The sequence below is a fragment of the Eptatretus burgeri genome, chromosome 15, assembly GCF_056783735.1.
Source record: "Eptatretus burgeri isolate ZD-2024b chromosome 15, Ebu_testis_v1, whole genome shotgun sequence".
NCBI lineage: Eukaryota > Metazoa > Chordata > Myxini > Myxiniformes > Myxinidae > Eptatretus > Eptatretus burgeri.
In genome coordinates, this window is record NC_140975.1 from 43,789,364 (window position 1) to 43,805,454 (window position 16,091).

The window sequence follows — 16,091 nt, forward strand, 5'->3', positions numbered from 1 at the left end:
CGGGCATGCGGGGCCGACGCGACCCTCGGCCAGTCGCCGGGGCACGGCCCGGGAGTTCGGTGCAAGGCGATTCATATCACGGGGTTTGGAGTGAGACGATTCCGCAGCTCAGCTATGGCTAGCCGGATGTACAGTGAGGTCGCTTCCGGTCATGGCGGCTGGGCGTGCGGTGGCCGGGTCCAGAGCGCCCAATTCGGGTGACGACACATTGCTTCGGGGTGGCACCCTGCCCTGCATCGCAGGGTCTATAAAGGACCGTGTTCCTGCTCGCCGTTCATGCTCGTCCCGCTCTTCTCTCGACTCCGCCTTCTTCACCGCCTCGTTGCTGACTCCACCCATCTATTTGATCCTCTCTGCCACTCCGCCCACCTGTTCTAGACTCCGCCTTCTCCACCCACTCGCCGCTGGCTCCACCCAAGGTCCCTCCCTCACACCTGACGGTCATGCCCATTCTCTGGATAGCCAAGCAAAAGACGATGCTCCAGCTGTCAAGGACGGATTGTCCAGTGGAGCATCCCCCCAAAACATACTGGGTGGCGCGGTCGGTCAATCTTGCCGTTAGCCTCATCTCCTGTCCTTTTTCTTTTTGCTCATTATCTCTTTTCATCGGAATGTGTGTGTGTGTGTGTGTGTGTGTGTGTGTGTGTGTGTGTGTGTGTGTGTGTGTGTGTGTGTGTGTGTGTGTGTGTGTGTGTGTGTGTGTGTGTGTCATGGCTCCTGTCCTCGCTTAAGTTAAGATTGCAGAAGATATATCTGGATAACTTTACTCTGTATACTTTTTTAAGTGGCTTGTTTTATTGTTGCACCTCCCATTTCTTGCTATCTCCACTTACACACAACAATAAACTACCTTCACTGTGCCACATATTTTTCCTCACCTGCCTGTAATAAATCCTTTGTAGAAATGTTCCCAGCTCGTTTTTGTTTTTTCTCTCATTGATCCAGCATGGTCCGTATCCGAGCCTAGCCGGGACTTTATTCCCAATGATCTGTTCCTTTTAGCCGGTACGTCATTGAGAATGTTGCTCGGCTGCATCTGATCAGGTTCGGACAAGGTGTACTGAGGGTGTGTCCCCTGGTAATTAGGTCACCTGATTATTTTTAGGTAACCATATAAACTGTAGATGGAGAACCCTAAGTCACGTAATTGAGTTATTGGCGTTCATGGTCGGTTAGCGACCCACCTCGTTAGAGTTATCCGTGTCTGCGTTAGAGTCTGCGACAGCCTGCAATTCCGGGGAGTCTGGTGGGAACCTGAGATAGCTTCCCTCCCTCGTGGTCTTCTCACCCAGACCCCCGGCCCGCAACAATATATATATATATATATATATATATATATATATATATATATATATATATATATATATATATATATATATATATATATATATATATATATATATATATATATAGTTACAGATCTGGCCGAGGCGATCAAATGGGGCATAATTTATGATAGTTATTTCATAATACATTAGCATAAGCATAATGTAATCGTAATTTATAAAAGGTGTTAAGAAAGATCTACTTGCCTGCCCGATTGTCAATCTATGCCCTGCCTTTCCCCTCTTCCTCTGCTCTTGAACCTTCCCCTGCTGTAATCTGTCCTCATATGGCCTGTCCTCATATTGTGTATAGATGACATCTTCTTGAGTTTACAGCTAATCAGCATGGCCCAGGAGGGTGATGGCGGGCTCAGCGTGAGAACATGAGACGCGACAGATAAGTGACTATATACGGACATCTGACACACTCAACGCCATGGTGTGGAATTTCCTCAGCTTGCCGGCCAATCAGCGCAGCCCAGTAATCTTCACCTGGCAGGCACCATTGGCAATGTGATACACTCTCCTGAGAGATGATAAAAGGCGTACACCGCATGGTTGTTCATTATGGCTTCTCGGTTGATTCATTTGGTCGGTTGCCTGCGCTGTCATGGTGCAAGTCCTGGCAGGCCACATCAATGGCTGCATCGGCCAACTGACTCTAAGGCCTCGAGCTGGATCAGGTGTCCACTTGCCACCATTTACTGAACGGCATGCCATGGCAGTCATGCTTGGTGTACCTGGATAACATCCTGGTACATGCTAAAACATTTAATCAAACCATCACCAATTTGGACCAGTTGTTTGAATGCCTCAGGCAAGCAGGTTTGAAGTTGAGTCCCAGTCAGTGTGCTTTGTTTGCAAAAGAGGTGTCCTATTTAGGCCACGTGATTAGCCGCAAAAGAGATAGGACCATCCCAGTTAGGGTCAGAGTGGTAGAAGAGTGGCCCGTGCCTTGTAACTTCAAAGAGGTTTGGGGGGTTTTAAGGCTCTGCTCTTACTACCAGCTCTATGTGGCAAAGTTTGTAGAAATTTCCAAACTTCTTCATCGGCTTGTAGAGAAGCGGATCTGATTTAGTTGGACAAAAGAGTCACCCTCCTCCCTCTTGGCCCACAGCCATTGGGCAAGCTGACCAACAGACCAGGCTTCTCGGTGTCGATCTGATGCTTCACCAGACCCGTGCATCCTGTGTCCTTGAAGGACAAAGAGAAGATATCTAAATTTCCACCGATTAATTTGTAGAAGTCGTCCCACTAGGCCTTTTCTAGATACAGTATACGCTACAACGATCAACCATCTCACAAATGAGATTGGGCAAATTCCTAACAGAATGGTCTAGACTCTAGAGATTCCCCATGGGGTCGGTTTTACTGGATGTTTGTGTCCCTCATCTCTGCGACATCAATACATAGGGTGCAGTCAGCTACTTTTGCGCTACTTCCTGTAGTGTGTGGTTTTGTGCTGACATTGATTACTCTGACAGCTACAGCAGGCCTGTCAGTCTTTCCTGCCAACCTGTTGTTTCTATCCCCCCGCCAATGCTTTGGCTGTGTTTCAGATTATTTTCCCTAAATCTGTCCTTTATGTTCTTTTAAAGTACACAGCACACCTTGCAGCACGAGACGATCAGGAGTGTGAAGTAAGACCATCAAAGGGTAGTTAAATTTCCTCAGACGGCTCGTATCCCAGCCGTTATGCACATTGTTTTTTCCGTTGGAACTTTGGGAGAAACCATGATGGCTCATGACTTTTTTTGGTACAGCCGAGTCGCCCTGCCCATCAGTCAGAGACAAAGCTAGCAGAAGGATGCACGAGCTAGAAATAAAAGCCAGATGCAAGAAATTTAAGGAGAGAAGGTTGTGCTTTGTTGAGAGAAGGCTGGGCCTTTACTGTGCAAACGGTCAGAATGAGTTTCACTTCCCTATCTGGCCACAGAAGGATTGGCCTGCAGTGGTGTTGAACTATGGTCTGGCTGAGTTGTGCCAGCAAACAAGCCGCATTTCACTTTTCTCTCTCTGCCCATGGAACAATTTCCCTGCCTTGAGATCGAACTGGCCAGAACTCCTACATGGCTTTGCTGGCTGGGTTTGAAAGTAACTCTCTTCAGTTCTGTCAAACACAATGTCTCCCTATCTTGTGGTGTGCATGAAGGCCTTTTAAGCTCGTTCGATAACATCTACTGTTCGTACACTTGGTATACTTGGTTTGTTCATGGGCACATACTGGATTTTATTATTATTGTTATTGTGTTTTATTTTAAATACACACCACCCTGATTGATTGGCTTGGTCTCCTGGGCTTTGTGCGTGACCCATGGCAATCGCGTTGTCTTTCAGACAAACATTTAGCTCAGCAATTAGCGCTGACTGTAATAAGCTCGTGCACAGCCAGAGTCCTGCTGACTTCAGATCAGATATGGCCTGCAGCACTAGCACACAATGCCCGGGCGGCTCAGAGGCCTCACAATAAGGTAACATGGCATTATTGGCCCAGGACCCTTTTTGGGACTTTAGATCAGTCTGGCCGGCATGGTAATATTTTAGCTTCCACAAGATTCATTTCATCAAAGACCGGGACACGTGGCGTTAAAATAGCCTTTGGAGTGGGACTCGAACCTCGGTTTGGGCCCAAGTCAAAAGGTTATAACAATATGCATTATATGCATACAAGCAAAAGTACCCATCCCCAGTGACAGCATGTTATCTCAAAAAAAATATTGCATGTTATCTTAAAAAAGTTGTTGACGGATTCGGATGAAATTTTGTGGACAGATTGGGTATGTGAAAAGGACTAATTGATTCCTTTTTTTGGTTAAGGTCCGAATTCAGATCTGACCTATCAGTGCTCGACAAAATGTAAACTTTTCAGCCTTGCGGAAGTATGTGCTCTACCGTGTGCCCTTCTAGTTATTATATCAAATACAATGCAATAGGAACTTGTTTACATGAAAGCAAACCAAACTTAAACTAGAAGGGCACTTGGTAGAGCGCATACCTCTGCCACGTAATGCCTGATCCACGATAGCATATCAGGCCCAATCAATGCATTTTTGAAATATCAGGCTGTGTCTCATTTTTGGCCCTATTGTTGTGAATCTGGAAGCCATGAGCACACAACATACAGGTCCTATAGATCAGTTATATCGGTAAGTACGTGTTGCCAGTTAGGGTCCCATCCCTGGTCTAATGGGTGATTAAATGTAAATGTGCTGCGTAGTTATTTTGATAGTTAGGGTTTTTCTTTTATTTTCACACCAACATCAACGCCGACAACACCACATCACCCTCACCTTCACTTTGCTTCCTTCACCTCGCTCTGACCGACGCAGAACCATGTTACTCAACTTCCATTTGGAGGGGCAGTCCTTTGGAAGAAGGCGGAGTTCAAGGAGGGGCCTCGTGGCGGCCCTCGACTAATTGGCGTGCTACCGGTGGGGTGACCGCTACTCAGCCAATCAAAGCCCGCGACAGGAGGAAAGGGGTCCGTGTGACATCATCACGCCCCCTGGCCAATCGATGGACTTGCCGCTCGTTTTGGCCAATGACAGAGTGACTAGCCCTTCTGCACGCCAAAACCGTCCAGTCAGGTGGAGCGGGAGGGGTGGAGGCGTCCCCCCCCCGGAGACCGGGGGAATAAGGGCGCGGCGTGGGCGGACTGAGCTCCTCTTCCGCATGCTCTTCTCTCTGCCTTTGCTTCTTCCTCCTCCTTCTCCTGCCGACAACACCGAGAGGGTTCTGGCAAGAAAAAGCATCTGTGCACGGAGTGTTCGGGTCAATGTAGGGTTGTCTCCTGCCAGTTTTCGCCCTGCCAATTTCATTCGCCTGCAGCCCGGTCGTGAGGGCGTCTGGATCGTGCTGGGGGTCCAGTTCTGCCTCTAGGACCTGGTCCTTGAAGACCGCACGAGGCGGACAGGTCCGAGACAGGCCTCAATAAAGACCATTTTGGTCCGATTCTTTGGGTGTGTGCGTATGTGTGTTTGTTGCGCAAGTCAGATAAGTAGTGAATTGTATAAGTGCCGTGCATTTCTTCGATCGGTTTAACTCTGCTCTTGCTTGCTTCTCTCGTTCCCCAATTATTATCATTGTAAATAAACATTCCCATTTGTGAAATGTATCCGCTCATTCATGTCTTTTCCTCCATTGGCTTAGCGTGCTGCGTGTTGCGAAATTAGCCAGGCTGTTGCCGCTGTAACGGAACATTTGGACTGACGGATCTCGGCGATAAACAGCTCGGATTGCACACGGTCCGAGTACGCTAAGCGGCTCGTTCCGTACGGGTGCCGTCGAGGGTGAATTTCCCCGGTAGTTTGGACGACGTGGGTATTTACGTAAATTGAAATTGGTAATCGACCCTACCCCACGTGGTCTACCTATTGGCGAACTTCGGTCGAAAAGAGACCCGTACTTTTTGGAGTTTTCCGAAAAAGTACGATTTAAATTCCGTGCGATTGGTCGAGCCGACTCTACTGCTCCATCTAGCGGTCGTGCTCGCAGCCGATACCTGGCCCCGCAACACTATCTCTCAATGGTGAAGAATCACTTATAAAATTAAATAATTCTCGCATCCAGATCCGCATTCAGATTTTCCCCCAAATAGAATCAATTCGGCCTTGCCACACACCCAACCTGTCCAAGTTTCGTCCGAATCTGCCCACAACTTTTTGAGATATCGTGCTGCATATCGTTTTAGCCCGATCTCTCAATGGTGAAGAATCACTTAACAAATTAAAGTAGTCGGATCCAGATCCAGATCTTCACCAAAATCTAATCAGTTCGTCCTTGTCACACACCGAACCTGTCCACAAATTTCATCCAGATCCGTCCACAAATTTTTGAGATATCCTGTACACAGATAAACAGACAAACAGACAGAAAGGGGTGAAAACATAACCTCCTTCACCTTTGGTGGTGGAGGTAATAAAAGGTGATAATGGAGTCTGAAGACATTCTCACAAGACCTGATGAAACAATCAGCCAAATATCCTCTGTTTAACATAATGTTAAAAACGTTCTTGGTACATTCCACAAAATTATCCTTTACTGAACAAATTCTTGCAAATCTAAGTATCTGAGATGAAAAGACTTTGTGACCCATTTTGATTGGTACATTGCTTCCTGGAAAGGTGTACAAGATTTTCATAGTGTTGGTCAGCATATTCCTCTGATAAAGACCACAATGCTGCCAGAAACATCAAGCCTTTGTAACAAAACACTGCAATTGTTTTTTTGTTATTTTCTCCCTGCATGCAAGTGGCTTATCCAAAGTACAATATGTTCTCAGGCTTTTATGCCCGTGTTTATTTTTACACATCCTTTTGGAAATGTAATGCATCATCTTGGTCCATATACACACCCTTGCTTTTTATACCCTTGCTAAAACCCATATTCTTTATCCATCTCAAGCTCATCTACTCACATTGATGTTAATTACCTCCGCTACCGAAGGTGGACGGAGGTTATGTTTTCACCTCTGTTTTTTGTTTGTCTGTCTGTGAGCAGGATATCTCAAAAAGTTGTGGATGGATTCAAACGAAACTTGGTGGACAGGTTGGGTGTGTGACAAGGACAAATTTATTAGACATGAGGAACATCCGGATCTGGATACTATAATTTTTCAAGTGATTCTTCACCATTAAGAGACGGGGCCAAAAACGATATGTAGAACAACATCCCAAAAAGTTATGGACAATTCAGGCAAAACTTGGTGGTGGACTTGGTGGACAAAACAAAACTTGGTGGACTTGGTGGAGGTTGAGTGTGACAAGGTTTAATTGATTAGATTTTGGCAAAGATATGGATGCAGATCTGGCCTATCATTGGGCTACAAAATGTAAACTTTTCAGCCTGGTGGAGGCCGTTCTCGTAACCTCCGTCACCAAAGGTGGACAGAGGTTAGGTTTTCCCTCCTGGTCTGTCTGTCTGTTTGCCTGTCTGTGACGATGATATCTCAAGAAGTTACAACGGATTCGGACAAAACTTGGTGGAGAGGTTGGGTGTGTGACAAGGAGGAATTGCTTCGATTTTAGTGAAGATTTGGATCTGAATCCAGATATGAGGATTTTTTCATTTTAAAAGTGATTCTTCGTAATTGAGAGATCGGGCCAAAAACGACATATAGCACGATATTTCAAAACTTTAAAGATGGGCTATGATAACACTTGGTGGATGAGTTGGTTATGTGACAAGAACAAACCAGTGAGATTTTAGTTAAGGTCCGGATGCAGATCTGGCCTATCAGTGGGATACAAAACGTAAACTGTTCAGCCCAGCGGAGGTATGCACTCAACCGAGTGCTATTCTAATTTGTATATGTTTCTCCCTTGCCCATCTACTCTTTTCCATCTGTTAGTTGTCAACTGCCTATCCTTTGTTGTTCAGCTCATTCATGATCTTGACCTTTCTTTTAAAAAATGTATTTTTTATTGTACTGCAGGTTTGAGCCTGAAGAAGACATTCCCTTTGACATTCAAACAGACCAAGAACGTGTATTGTTCATCAGAACAGTGGCTGAACTGATGGTGAGACCAACAGAAAACTACCGTATTTGTGAGTGTGAATTGAGCTGACTTTTTTTTCATTCTAATTACACTTGGGCATGAGGGTGCCCACAACTTGTCATGAATATTTCCGTAGCTGAGAATTTTACACTGGATAAGTCGCAACTCTCACAGGGTACTGCTGAATGAACCGTCAGATAGGGCAGGAATGATGGTTATATTTAGGCCATGAGTCAAACCCAGACTAAGTGATTCAAAGGCAAGTGATATCCCCCTGAGCTATCCAGTTATCTCATGCTTATATATTGGCCATGTCTTTATCACAAGGGTGCTTCGAGAGCTTAAAGATTTCTTGTGTCTAAAAACAAAACTCAGAACGAATGTTTTGGGAATAGGGTGGCTTTCATCCAGCACAATGTAAGACACAAGCACCGTAACCAAATTGTACTCTCCCTCAGTAAGGTGGCTGCACAGATCTGCAAAGATAACTTACACGACTGGCATTGTTGGGGTTATACCTATTTGGTCAGTCTGTGCAATACACAATGTATGATTTTATAATTGGCAGGTTTATTGAGATTTATAAATATGTGGAATTTGGCAAAAAGGAGAATAGAATGACTCTCCCACCTTTAGTGGGGCGGCTTAGCCCAAATATTCAAAAGAATTTTGCATTTTGTGATACAAGCACCAAATTTGGCACAAATGTACATTAATATGTTGCGAACATTTTCAGATATTGGGCCACTTGAAATTCTCTCTTTATGTCCGCCATATTGGATTTCAAAATGGCCGCAACTTGAAATCTACATTTGCTATTATCTCTGGACGTAATGCAGCTATTGACTTGATTCTGGTATCTAAATACATGTTTTTGGGGGCAAGGAATCCAATGGTACCATTTTCAACTTCATATTATCTATCAGTCTGTTATATAATTTTATTTGGAAATTATCGAGGCAAATATTGGATTCAACACAATACTTTGAAAAGAATGTCTTAGTTCTGTAAATTAAAAAAAAAAACTATACTAAATCACGAGTAACAACTCAGATAAGCTCATCTATACTGGCAGTCTAAAATATAAATTCACATCAAGTGAATCCTGCAACACCGTGCCTACAACCACTACTGTCTGGGAGAAACCAGGGATGCAGAGGACCTTCCGGAGTTTGAAGACTGGTGTTGCCAGAGAGGAGAAGACATCCCCCAGTTTCACTACTGGGCAACCGTGCTGGAACTAGAACTGTTGGTTCTAGTGTATGTGTGTTCTCTCAATCAGGGATCGTTAATGATGTACCTCGATGCTCTGACAGTGCTGGTCCCCTGGTTCCATGCACTGGATCACACCCACTATGCTAGGTGGATACCAGTGCACCTGAAGGACATGGCCGAACTCACCATCAAACACCCAGATGTAGCCAGGAAATTCAGGGAAAGCCACTTCACCGTTCAGAAAACACAGAGGGTGTTCTCTTCAATCCCGATTGACCAGGCACATGAGCAGAATAATGCCTGCATCAAAGGAGACGGTGGAGCAGTTGGGCTCACTGACAACCCTAGTGCCCTACGTCGCTGGATGGTTGCGGGACCAGAAGTTGCCAAGCTGAAGGTGTTCAGCACTTCCACTCCAAGAAGCCAGAGCATAGGTCAGCAACAGCTCGCCTCCATCAAGAATGACCGTGAACTCTTCGCACGCCTGCCTGTACATTGGCTGCCAGACGAGGGATGGAAACCTTGAGGAGTTTTTTTGTCACGAGAATCAGGCATGTCCTACTGCATTGTCTGATGGTGGAAGCTTCTGCACTGGTACCAAGAGTGATCTCCTCACATGCTTGGAAGAAGTCTCCGACGCAAAGACAGAGACTTCTGTCACAACCTGTATTGTGCTTGATGGAGCAGCCATCGTCCAGATGCTGAAGCCGGCTGCATCAAAGACCTTTGAAGAGTATGCACAACAGATCTTCATCCCATATATGTCCACGAAGCTGCAAACAGTGTCACGCCTGGATCTGGTCTGGGATACTTACCTTGCTGATTCACTGAAAGGTAGTACACATGCAAAGCGGGGACAAGGTGTGCGGAGACGTGTGATGGCTGCCGCAGCCATACCAGGAAACTGGCAGAACTTCCTACGAGTGGACAGCAAGAAGACCGAGCTGTTCAGGTTCCTCTCAGCAGCTCTCATGGAATGGTTTGACCAGGAGGACAAGCAACTCGTCATTACTGATAGAGAGGCAGTGCTCAGCAAGCCACTACTGCCAGATCTGACCTCACTCGCCCCATGTAACCATGAAGAAGCTGACAGTCGGATGTTGCTGCATGCATCTCACGCAGTCCAGCATGGACACCATGCAATACTCATCCGGACTGTAGACACCGATGTTGTGGTGCTGGCAGTGTCCCTGGCACAGGAGTTGCAACCAGAAGACAAACTGTGGCTGGAATTCGGAACAGGCCAGAGTTTCCGATACCGAGCAGCACACGAAATAGCAGCTGGATTGGGACGAGAGAAGGCTCGTGCACTGCCAATGTTCCACGCTCTAACTGGATGCGACAATGTGTCTAGTTTTCATAGACATGGCAAGAAGACTGCGTGGGCAGTCTGGACGGTACTGCTAGAACTCACTGAGGCACTGCTGCTGCTGTCCTCTGCACCTCGTGATATACCAGACGATGCAATGCGCATCATCGAGAGGTTCGTGATCCTGTTGTATGATCGAACCAGCAAATGCACAGACATTGACAAGGCCAGGAGGAAACTCTTCGCAAGGAAGAACAATGTGCAGCTCATCCCTCCAACGAAGGCAGCTCTGGAGGAACATGTCAAGAGGGCAGTGTATCAAGGTGGACATGTGTGGGGTCAGATACTGCTGCCAGCACCAGAGCTCCCTCCACCAACCAACTGGGGTTGGTCAAGGACTGGAGAAGGACAGTACACACCTTACTGGACCAGGCTAACTGAGGCAGCTCACAGCTACATTGAGCTGGTTTCTTGCAAGTGCAAGAAAGGGTGTGTGAGGCGCTGCAAGTGCAAAAAGGCTGCCCTTCAGTGCACAGCCCTCTGTGTGTGTGAAGGGGACTGCACATGATGATGAGTCAACAACATACATGTACTTGTGGCAATGCTGAACTTGTTAACATGACACTGTTTATGTACACGTATCTTCAGTACCGGTATATACCCAGCCTCAGATACCAGTACACCTAGCCTCAAATACTAGACCATGTAGCATGTCAGTATTATACCTAAGACATTTGCAGAACTAAGACATTCTTTTCAAAGTATTGTGTTGAATCCAATATTTGGCTAGATAATTTCCAAATAAAATTATATAACAGACTGTGATAGATAATATTAAGTTGAAATTGGTACCATTGGATTCCTTGCCCCCAAAAACATACATTTAGACACCAGAATCAAGTCAATAGTTGCATTACGTCCAGAGATAATAGCAAATGTCGATTTCAAGTGGCGGCCATTTTGAAATCCAATATGGCGGACATAAAGAGAGAATTTCAAGTGGCCCAATATCTGAAAATGTTCGCAACATATTAATGTACATTTGTGCCAAATTTGGTGCTTGTATCACAAAATGCACAACAGGTTTGCTATGCTGCTACACTACTTGCCAAATCAATTGATTGATATACCATCTCCCAATCAACCCCCTCACCCTCTACCCAATGTCCCAACGCAACACCCTTACCCACTATCCAATATCCCAACCCAATTCCCACACAATTTTTGTCTTGTAGGCCACCAAAGCTCACATCCGACTCAACACCAAATGGCTTTACCAAGCAGATGGATATGGTGTAAAAGAGTTACTCAAGCTGGCCAATGTGCTGTGCGAAGCTTCACAGGAATCTAGTGGTGTGGATCATGTTGATGATCAGGCTGCACATGTCAAATTCGATCTTGGCTCTCAGGTACGTGTCCCCGCTTGGTGTGTTTAAATGGGGCCTCTGAGTACACTTGCAGATAACCTCCAGGCATAATTGAAGTTCCAGTTAAGGTTTGCAGAGTTGGTATGCAGAAATTGTCACAACTTTCAGCTTAAGTACAGTTTTGAGAAATGCCATTATGTACAAGGGAAAACACCTCATCCCACCCAGCCACCCCACATGCCAAAACAAGCAATTAATTCAGAATTGCAAGAAGTCCAAAAAAACAAACAAAACAAACAAAAAAAAACAGCCTGGTGTTGGCGTAGTGGTTAGGGTAGTGGCTTGGGATCCAAAAGGTCCTGAGTTCAAGCCCCGTTGGCCGCTTGAATTAATACACATCAGGAGGTTGACTCAGCCTGTCATCCTTCCGAGGTCGGCGAAGTGAGTACCAGTGTACTGGGCCCGGTGTATGCCCCGGTTAGAATAGGTGTACCACATCCCTGTGTCGTAAGAGGCGACCAGGGTTGCATCAGGAAGGGCATCCGGCATAAAACGAAGCCAAATCACTATGCAGATCATACGGATGATCTGCTGTGGCGACCCCTCACGGGAGCAGCCGAAAGAAGAAGAGGAAGAAGAAGAAGAAGTCAAAAAAATTCTCAATATAATGTCTGTTACTGATAAAGAAATATGACAAATATCTTAGTCTTTCATGAGTTTGAGTGCTGTGAGGCTTGCATGTCTGACCGTACAGAGTTATTAAAGAATAGACTTCACAAAATGCAAATCACCCTGCTTGGATAGCGGTCTTGGCACTGCAGAATGGGAGTGAGCAGAATGCTTTGATTTATTTGGCAAGCATACTTAAGATCAGTTGTTTGTGTTTCCTTTTGAGGGCAGCGATTTGTGTAAGGGGGAACTGGGAGTCGGGGTCAGAAGGTGTCGAGGCTAATGGTTAAACACGACAACCTCTCACATAGCAAATTGTCTTTGCCTTGTCCCATACCACCTTCATGATATATAATACTGCCAATGCCTTAACTACCTCCAGTACATGAACTGTGGGTATTTATTTACACCCAAACCATGTACGAATTTGAATAGAAGTAGGTTCTTGAAAGACAGTATAATGTTTTTCATGTCCACCAGTGCATGTCAGTAGATGTGACTAACCACATTCCACATTAACCTCAAGGGTTGTCCATCAGTATTAACAAAGGACTGTTTATTACCTCTGCCACCGAGGGTGACAAAGGTTATGTTTTCACCCCTGTCTGTTTGTCTGTGAACAGGATATCTCAAAAACTTACGGACGGATTTGGACGAAACTTGGTGGACAGGTTGGGGGTGTGACGAGGATGAATTGATTGGATTTTAGTGAACGTCTGGATACGAGAATGTTTTAAGCGATTCTTCACCATTGAGTGATGGGGTCGAACGATATATAGCATGATATTTTAAAAAGTTTTGGACAGATTATAACAAAACCTGGTGGATGATTTGGGTCGGTGACAAGAACAAGTCAAATAGATTTTGATTCAGGTCCAGATCCAGATCTAGCCTTTCAGTGGGATATAAAACGTAAATTGTTCAACCTGGCGGAGATATGCGCTCTACCGAGTGCAATTCTAGTTTCAGTTGTAGGTAAATCAGCTCATTGGTGAGGAGCCCAGCCAGTTAATGACAAGGTTGAGGATAAGGGAAGTTTCCTTTGTGCTTGCGTGTTGCACTATCAGGATTGAATTACCATGGGTTTTTACGTCACACGTACTCTGTTTATGTCATTATAAGCTGTTTTTGCATTGTCTTTATTGCCATGCCTCGTGCAAAGAAGAAATTATGTTTCCATAGCTCATGATAAGACTACTGTGGCAACAGAACTGTGTCATCGACACAAATGGCTTCCATATCCTTTGTGCCACTTGTATCATGACAATGATAGTTACTTTCAAGATGATAATGTCCCAGTCACTGTGCCAAAATTATATGATAAGCATGATGGAGGAATGCAATTGAGTAATGCCTCTTTGGAATAAACTAAAGAGACATTATTGCAATTCTCCTTTCTACCTATGTGCACCATTGGTGTGAAATTGTATTTCTCGAAAGGGGTTTTTATCTGTGATGTCTCTCCATCTCAATTTTGTGGTCGACGTCGAGAGCTCGTTTTAATGTTGTGATGAGGCCAAACTTGTTTCAACTTGACACCCATCACAGGCCTCTGTACTGTAAAATAGGTAGTGGTAATGGAAGTTGATGATTATTTTTTTCTTCTGGTGTTTGGATTGTTCAGGTAAAAGAGCTGAAGCTTTGCCGTCGGCTGGCATCAGAAATCACACGCAAAGGGGCAGCCCTGTATGACCTTCTGGGGCAGGAGGTCGATCTCAGAGTGAGTGGCATGTTGCAGTCCTTTTGAAGGCACAAATACTCCGCATTTTACCTAACAGATCGAATGATTAGTTAGACAGATTTAATAGATGTTACCAAAATGGAAATACAACCTGTCAGTCTTTAACAAGCTATTTCTGCCATCCAGCTTCCCTGCAGTAGCCTGCCTGCTTGATATATGCCACGTTTGCGTGAGCATTGAACCTCACCACTGCAAGAAACACTGTTGCCTGTTTACAACTGGCATAAATATTTGCCAGACTAGTCATGGGAATTTCAATCCTCAAATAGGTCATAGGCACATCATGATACTGCCACCCTTGAGGAGGATTTTCTTTTCTGTCAATTATTTTTCTTCTTTACTTTTTCCCTAATCCCAGATTGCCTCCAAATGAGTGAATTTGAAAATATATTTTGATCCATTTTATTTTGTAGATTTGAAATCAAGAATGCATTTTCATATGCATATATATTTATAGTGGCTGCAAAAGTAGGTATACAGTAAGGATTATACCAGTATTATAATAGTGGTAATAGGATGGTGCAGTTTGAATAGTGGTGCAGTTTGAACATTTGAGGGATTAATATGTTTATTATTGATATGTTTATTATTGGTATGTTATTATTGATATGCTTGTATAATCAATAAAATACGTTTTGTGCGCACGTTTTGTTTTTCATTACTGTATACCTACTTTTGCAGCCCCCTGTATATACCAGTGGGGTATGCTTACACATTGTGTAAGCATACGAACTATGTTTCCCCATTGCCTTGGGTCGCTCAACTGCGTATGTTCCTTCATTTTCTTATTTTCATTATTTTTTTCATTTATTTATGGTTTCATTTACGGATGCTTTCTGACGGTTCTGTGATTTTTCCTGGTGTATCGACTTTGATGTCCATTGGCACACAAAATTACCATGCTTCCCCATTGTCTTGGGTCACTCACCTGCATTTTTTCCATTTTTTCCCCTTCATTTATATTTTCATTTATAGATGTTGCCTGATGAGTCTGTGATTTCTACCGATGTGCCAACTTCAGTGTCCAACGGCGCACAAAATTTCAGCTTTCTAAGTCACTTGGTAGGGACCAGTCTTTAATGTCAGCAATCGATCAGTAATCGAACTATCCAATCCACTTTTATGGACAGCCACTGGAAGAGGAGCAGTGCCTGGAACTGCTTCGCCTCACTATCTATCATAACCTTTCATGGCAGGATCGCATCATTAAATTCGCATCAAAGTCTAACCACTGACTGGGTATTCTCCATAGAGCTTTGGCATTTCTGAGAGCCGCACCAAGCTCATCACTGTGTACAAGGCTTTCGTAGTGATCTTCATGGAGTATGGGTCCCCAATTTTGGATGGTGCTCCTGATTCCCATATCGCTCCTCTTGAAGAAATCTTCTGCAAAATTGGAATCTCAAGACAGGAGACTGATTCCCAAGGATTGCCACTCTCCTGCTATTGGCAACTCTCTCTCTACCATGTGCATCACAGGACTGCTTGTTGCATCACTGGCTGTGGGCATTGCAGTACCGCTGATACAACACCCCATGCTGGTCAGGGCAGGAATTTGTAATTTGTTCAGTGTGCTGGCAAATGCTCACCGACTCTTTGCAAAGGACACCATGGGATCTTTAACCTCCACCAACTAATACCGGCACAAGGGATTCCCACTTAACGTCCATCTGAGGGACAGCACACACAGTAATGAATCACCTTGCCTATGAAACACCGGGATGACAGTTTATAGCTGGGTCCGGATTCAAACCCAGGCTAGACAGTCCGAGAGGTTAGTGTGCGTACTTCTAGGCCATCAGGCCAGCCATAAAGACAACTTTTTTTATGCTCTTTCCTTTATACAAACTTACTTTTTTTCAGGCCTTGTTCCTCCTGCCTCTCCTACCTTTGTCCTTTCCAAGCCACACCAGGTCACATGTGCTCCTCGAGAGCAGTGATTCTCAAACAGGGGCAAATTTACCCTCT

At 44.8% G+C, this 16,091-nt stretch overlaps 1 protein-coding gene across 7 annotated transcripts in view; it reads left to right on the forward strand.

The window, feature by feature from the left end:
* IFT38 (intraflagellar transport 38) overlaps positions 1-16,091 on the forward strand; it is a 119,598-nt gene that overhangs the window by 13,451 nt on the left and 90,056 nt on the right. For 5 of the 7 annotated variants that reach the window (XM_085858252.1, XM_085858250.1, XM_085858251.1 and 2 more), the window contains 3 exons: positions 7,759-7,843; positions 11,582-11,755; positions 14,007-14,102. In XM_085858252.1, coding sequence (XP_085714378.1) covers positions 7,759-7,843; positions 11,582-11,755; positions 14,007-14,102 — 355 coding nt within the window. The remainder of the gene's footprint in view (positions 1-7,758; positions 7,844-11,581; positions 11,756-14,006; positions 14,103-16,091) is intronic. The other 2 variants (XM_085858254.1, XM_085858255.1) reach the window with 2 other exon arrangements.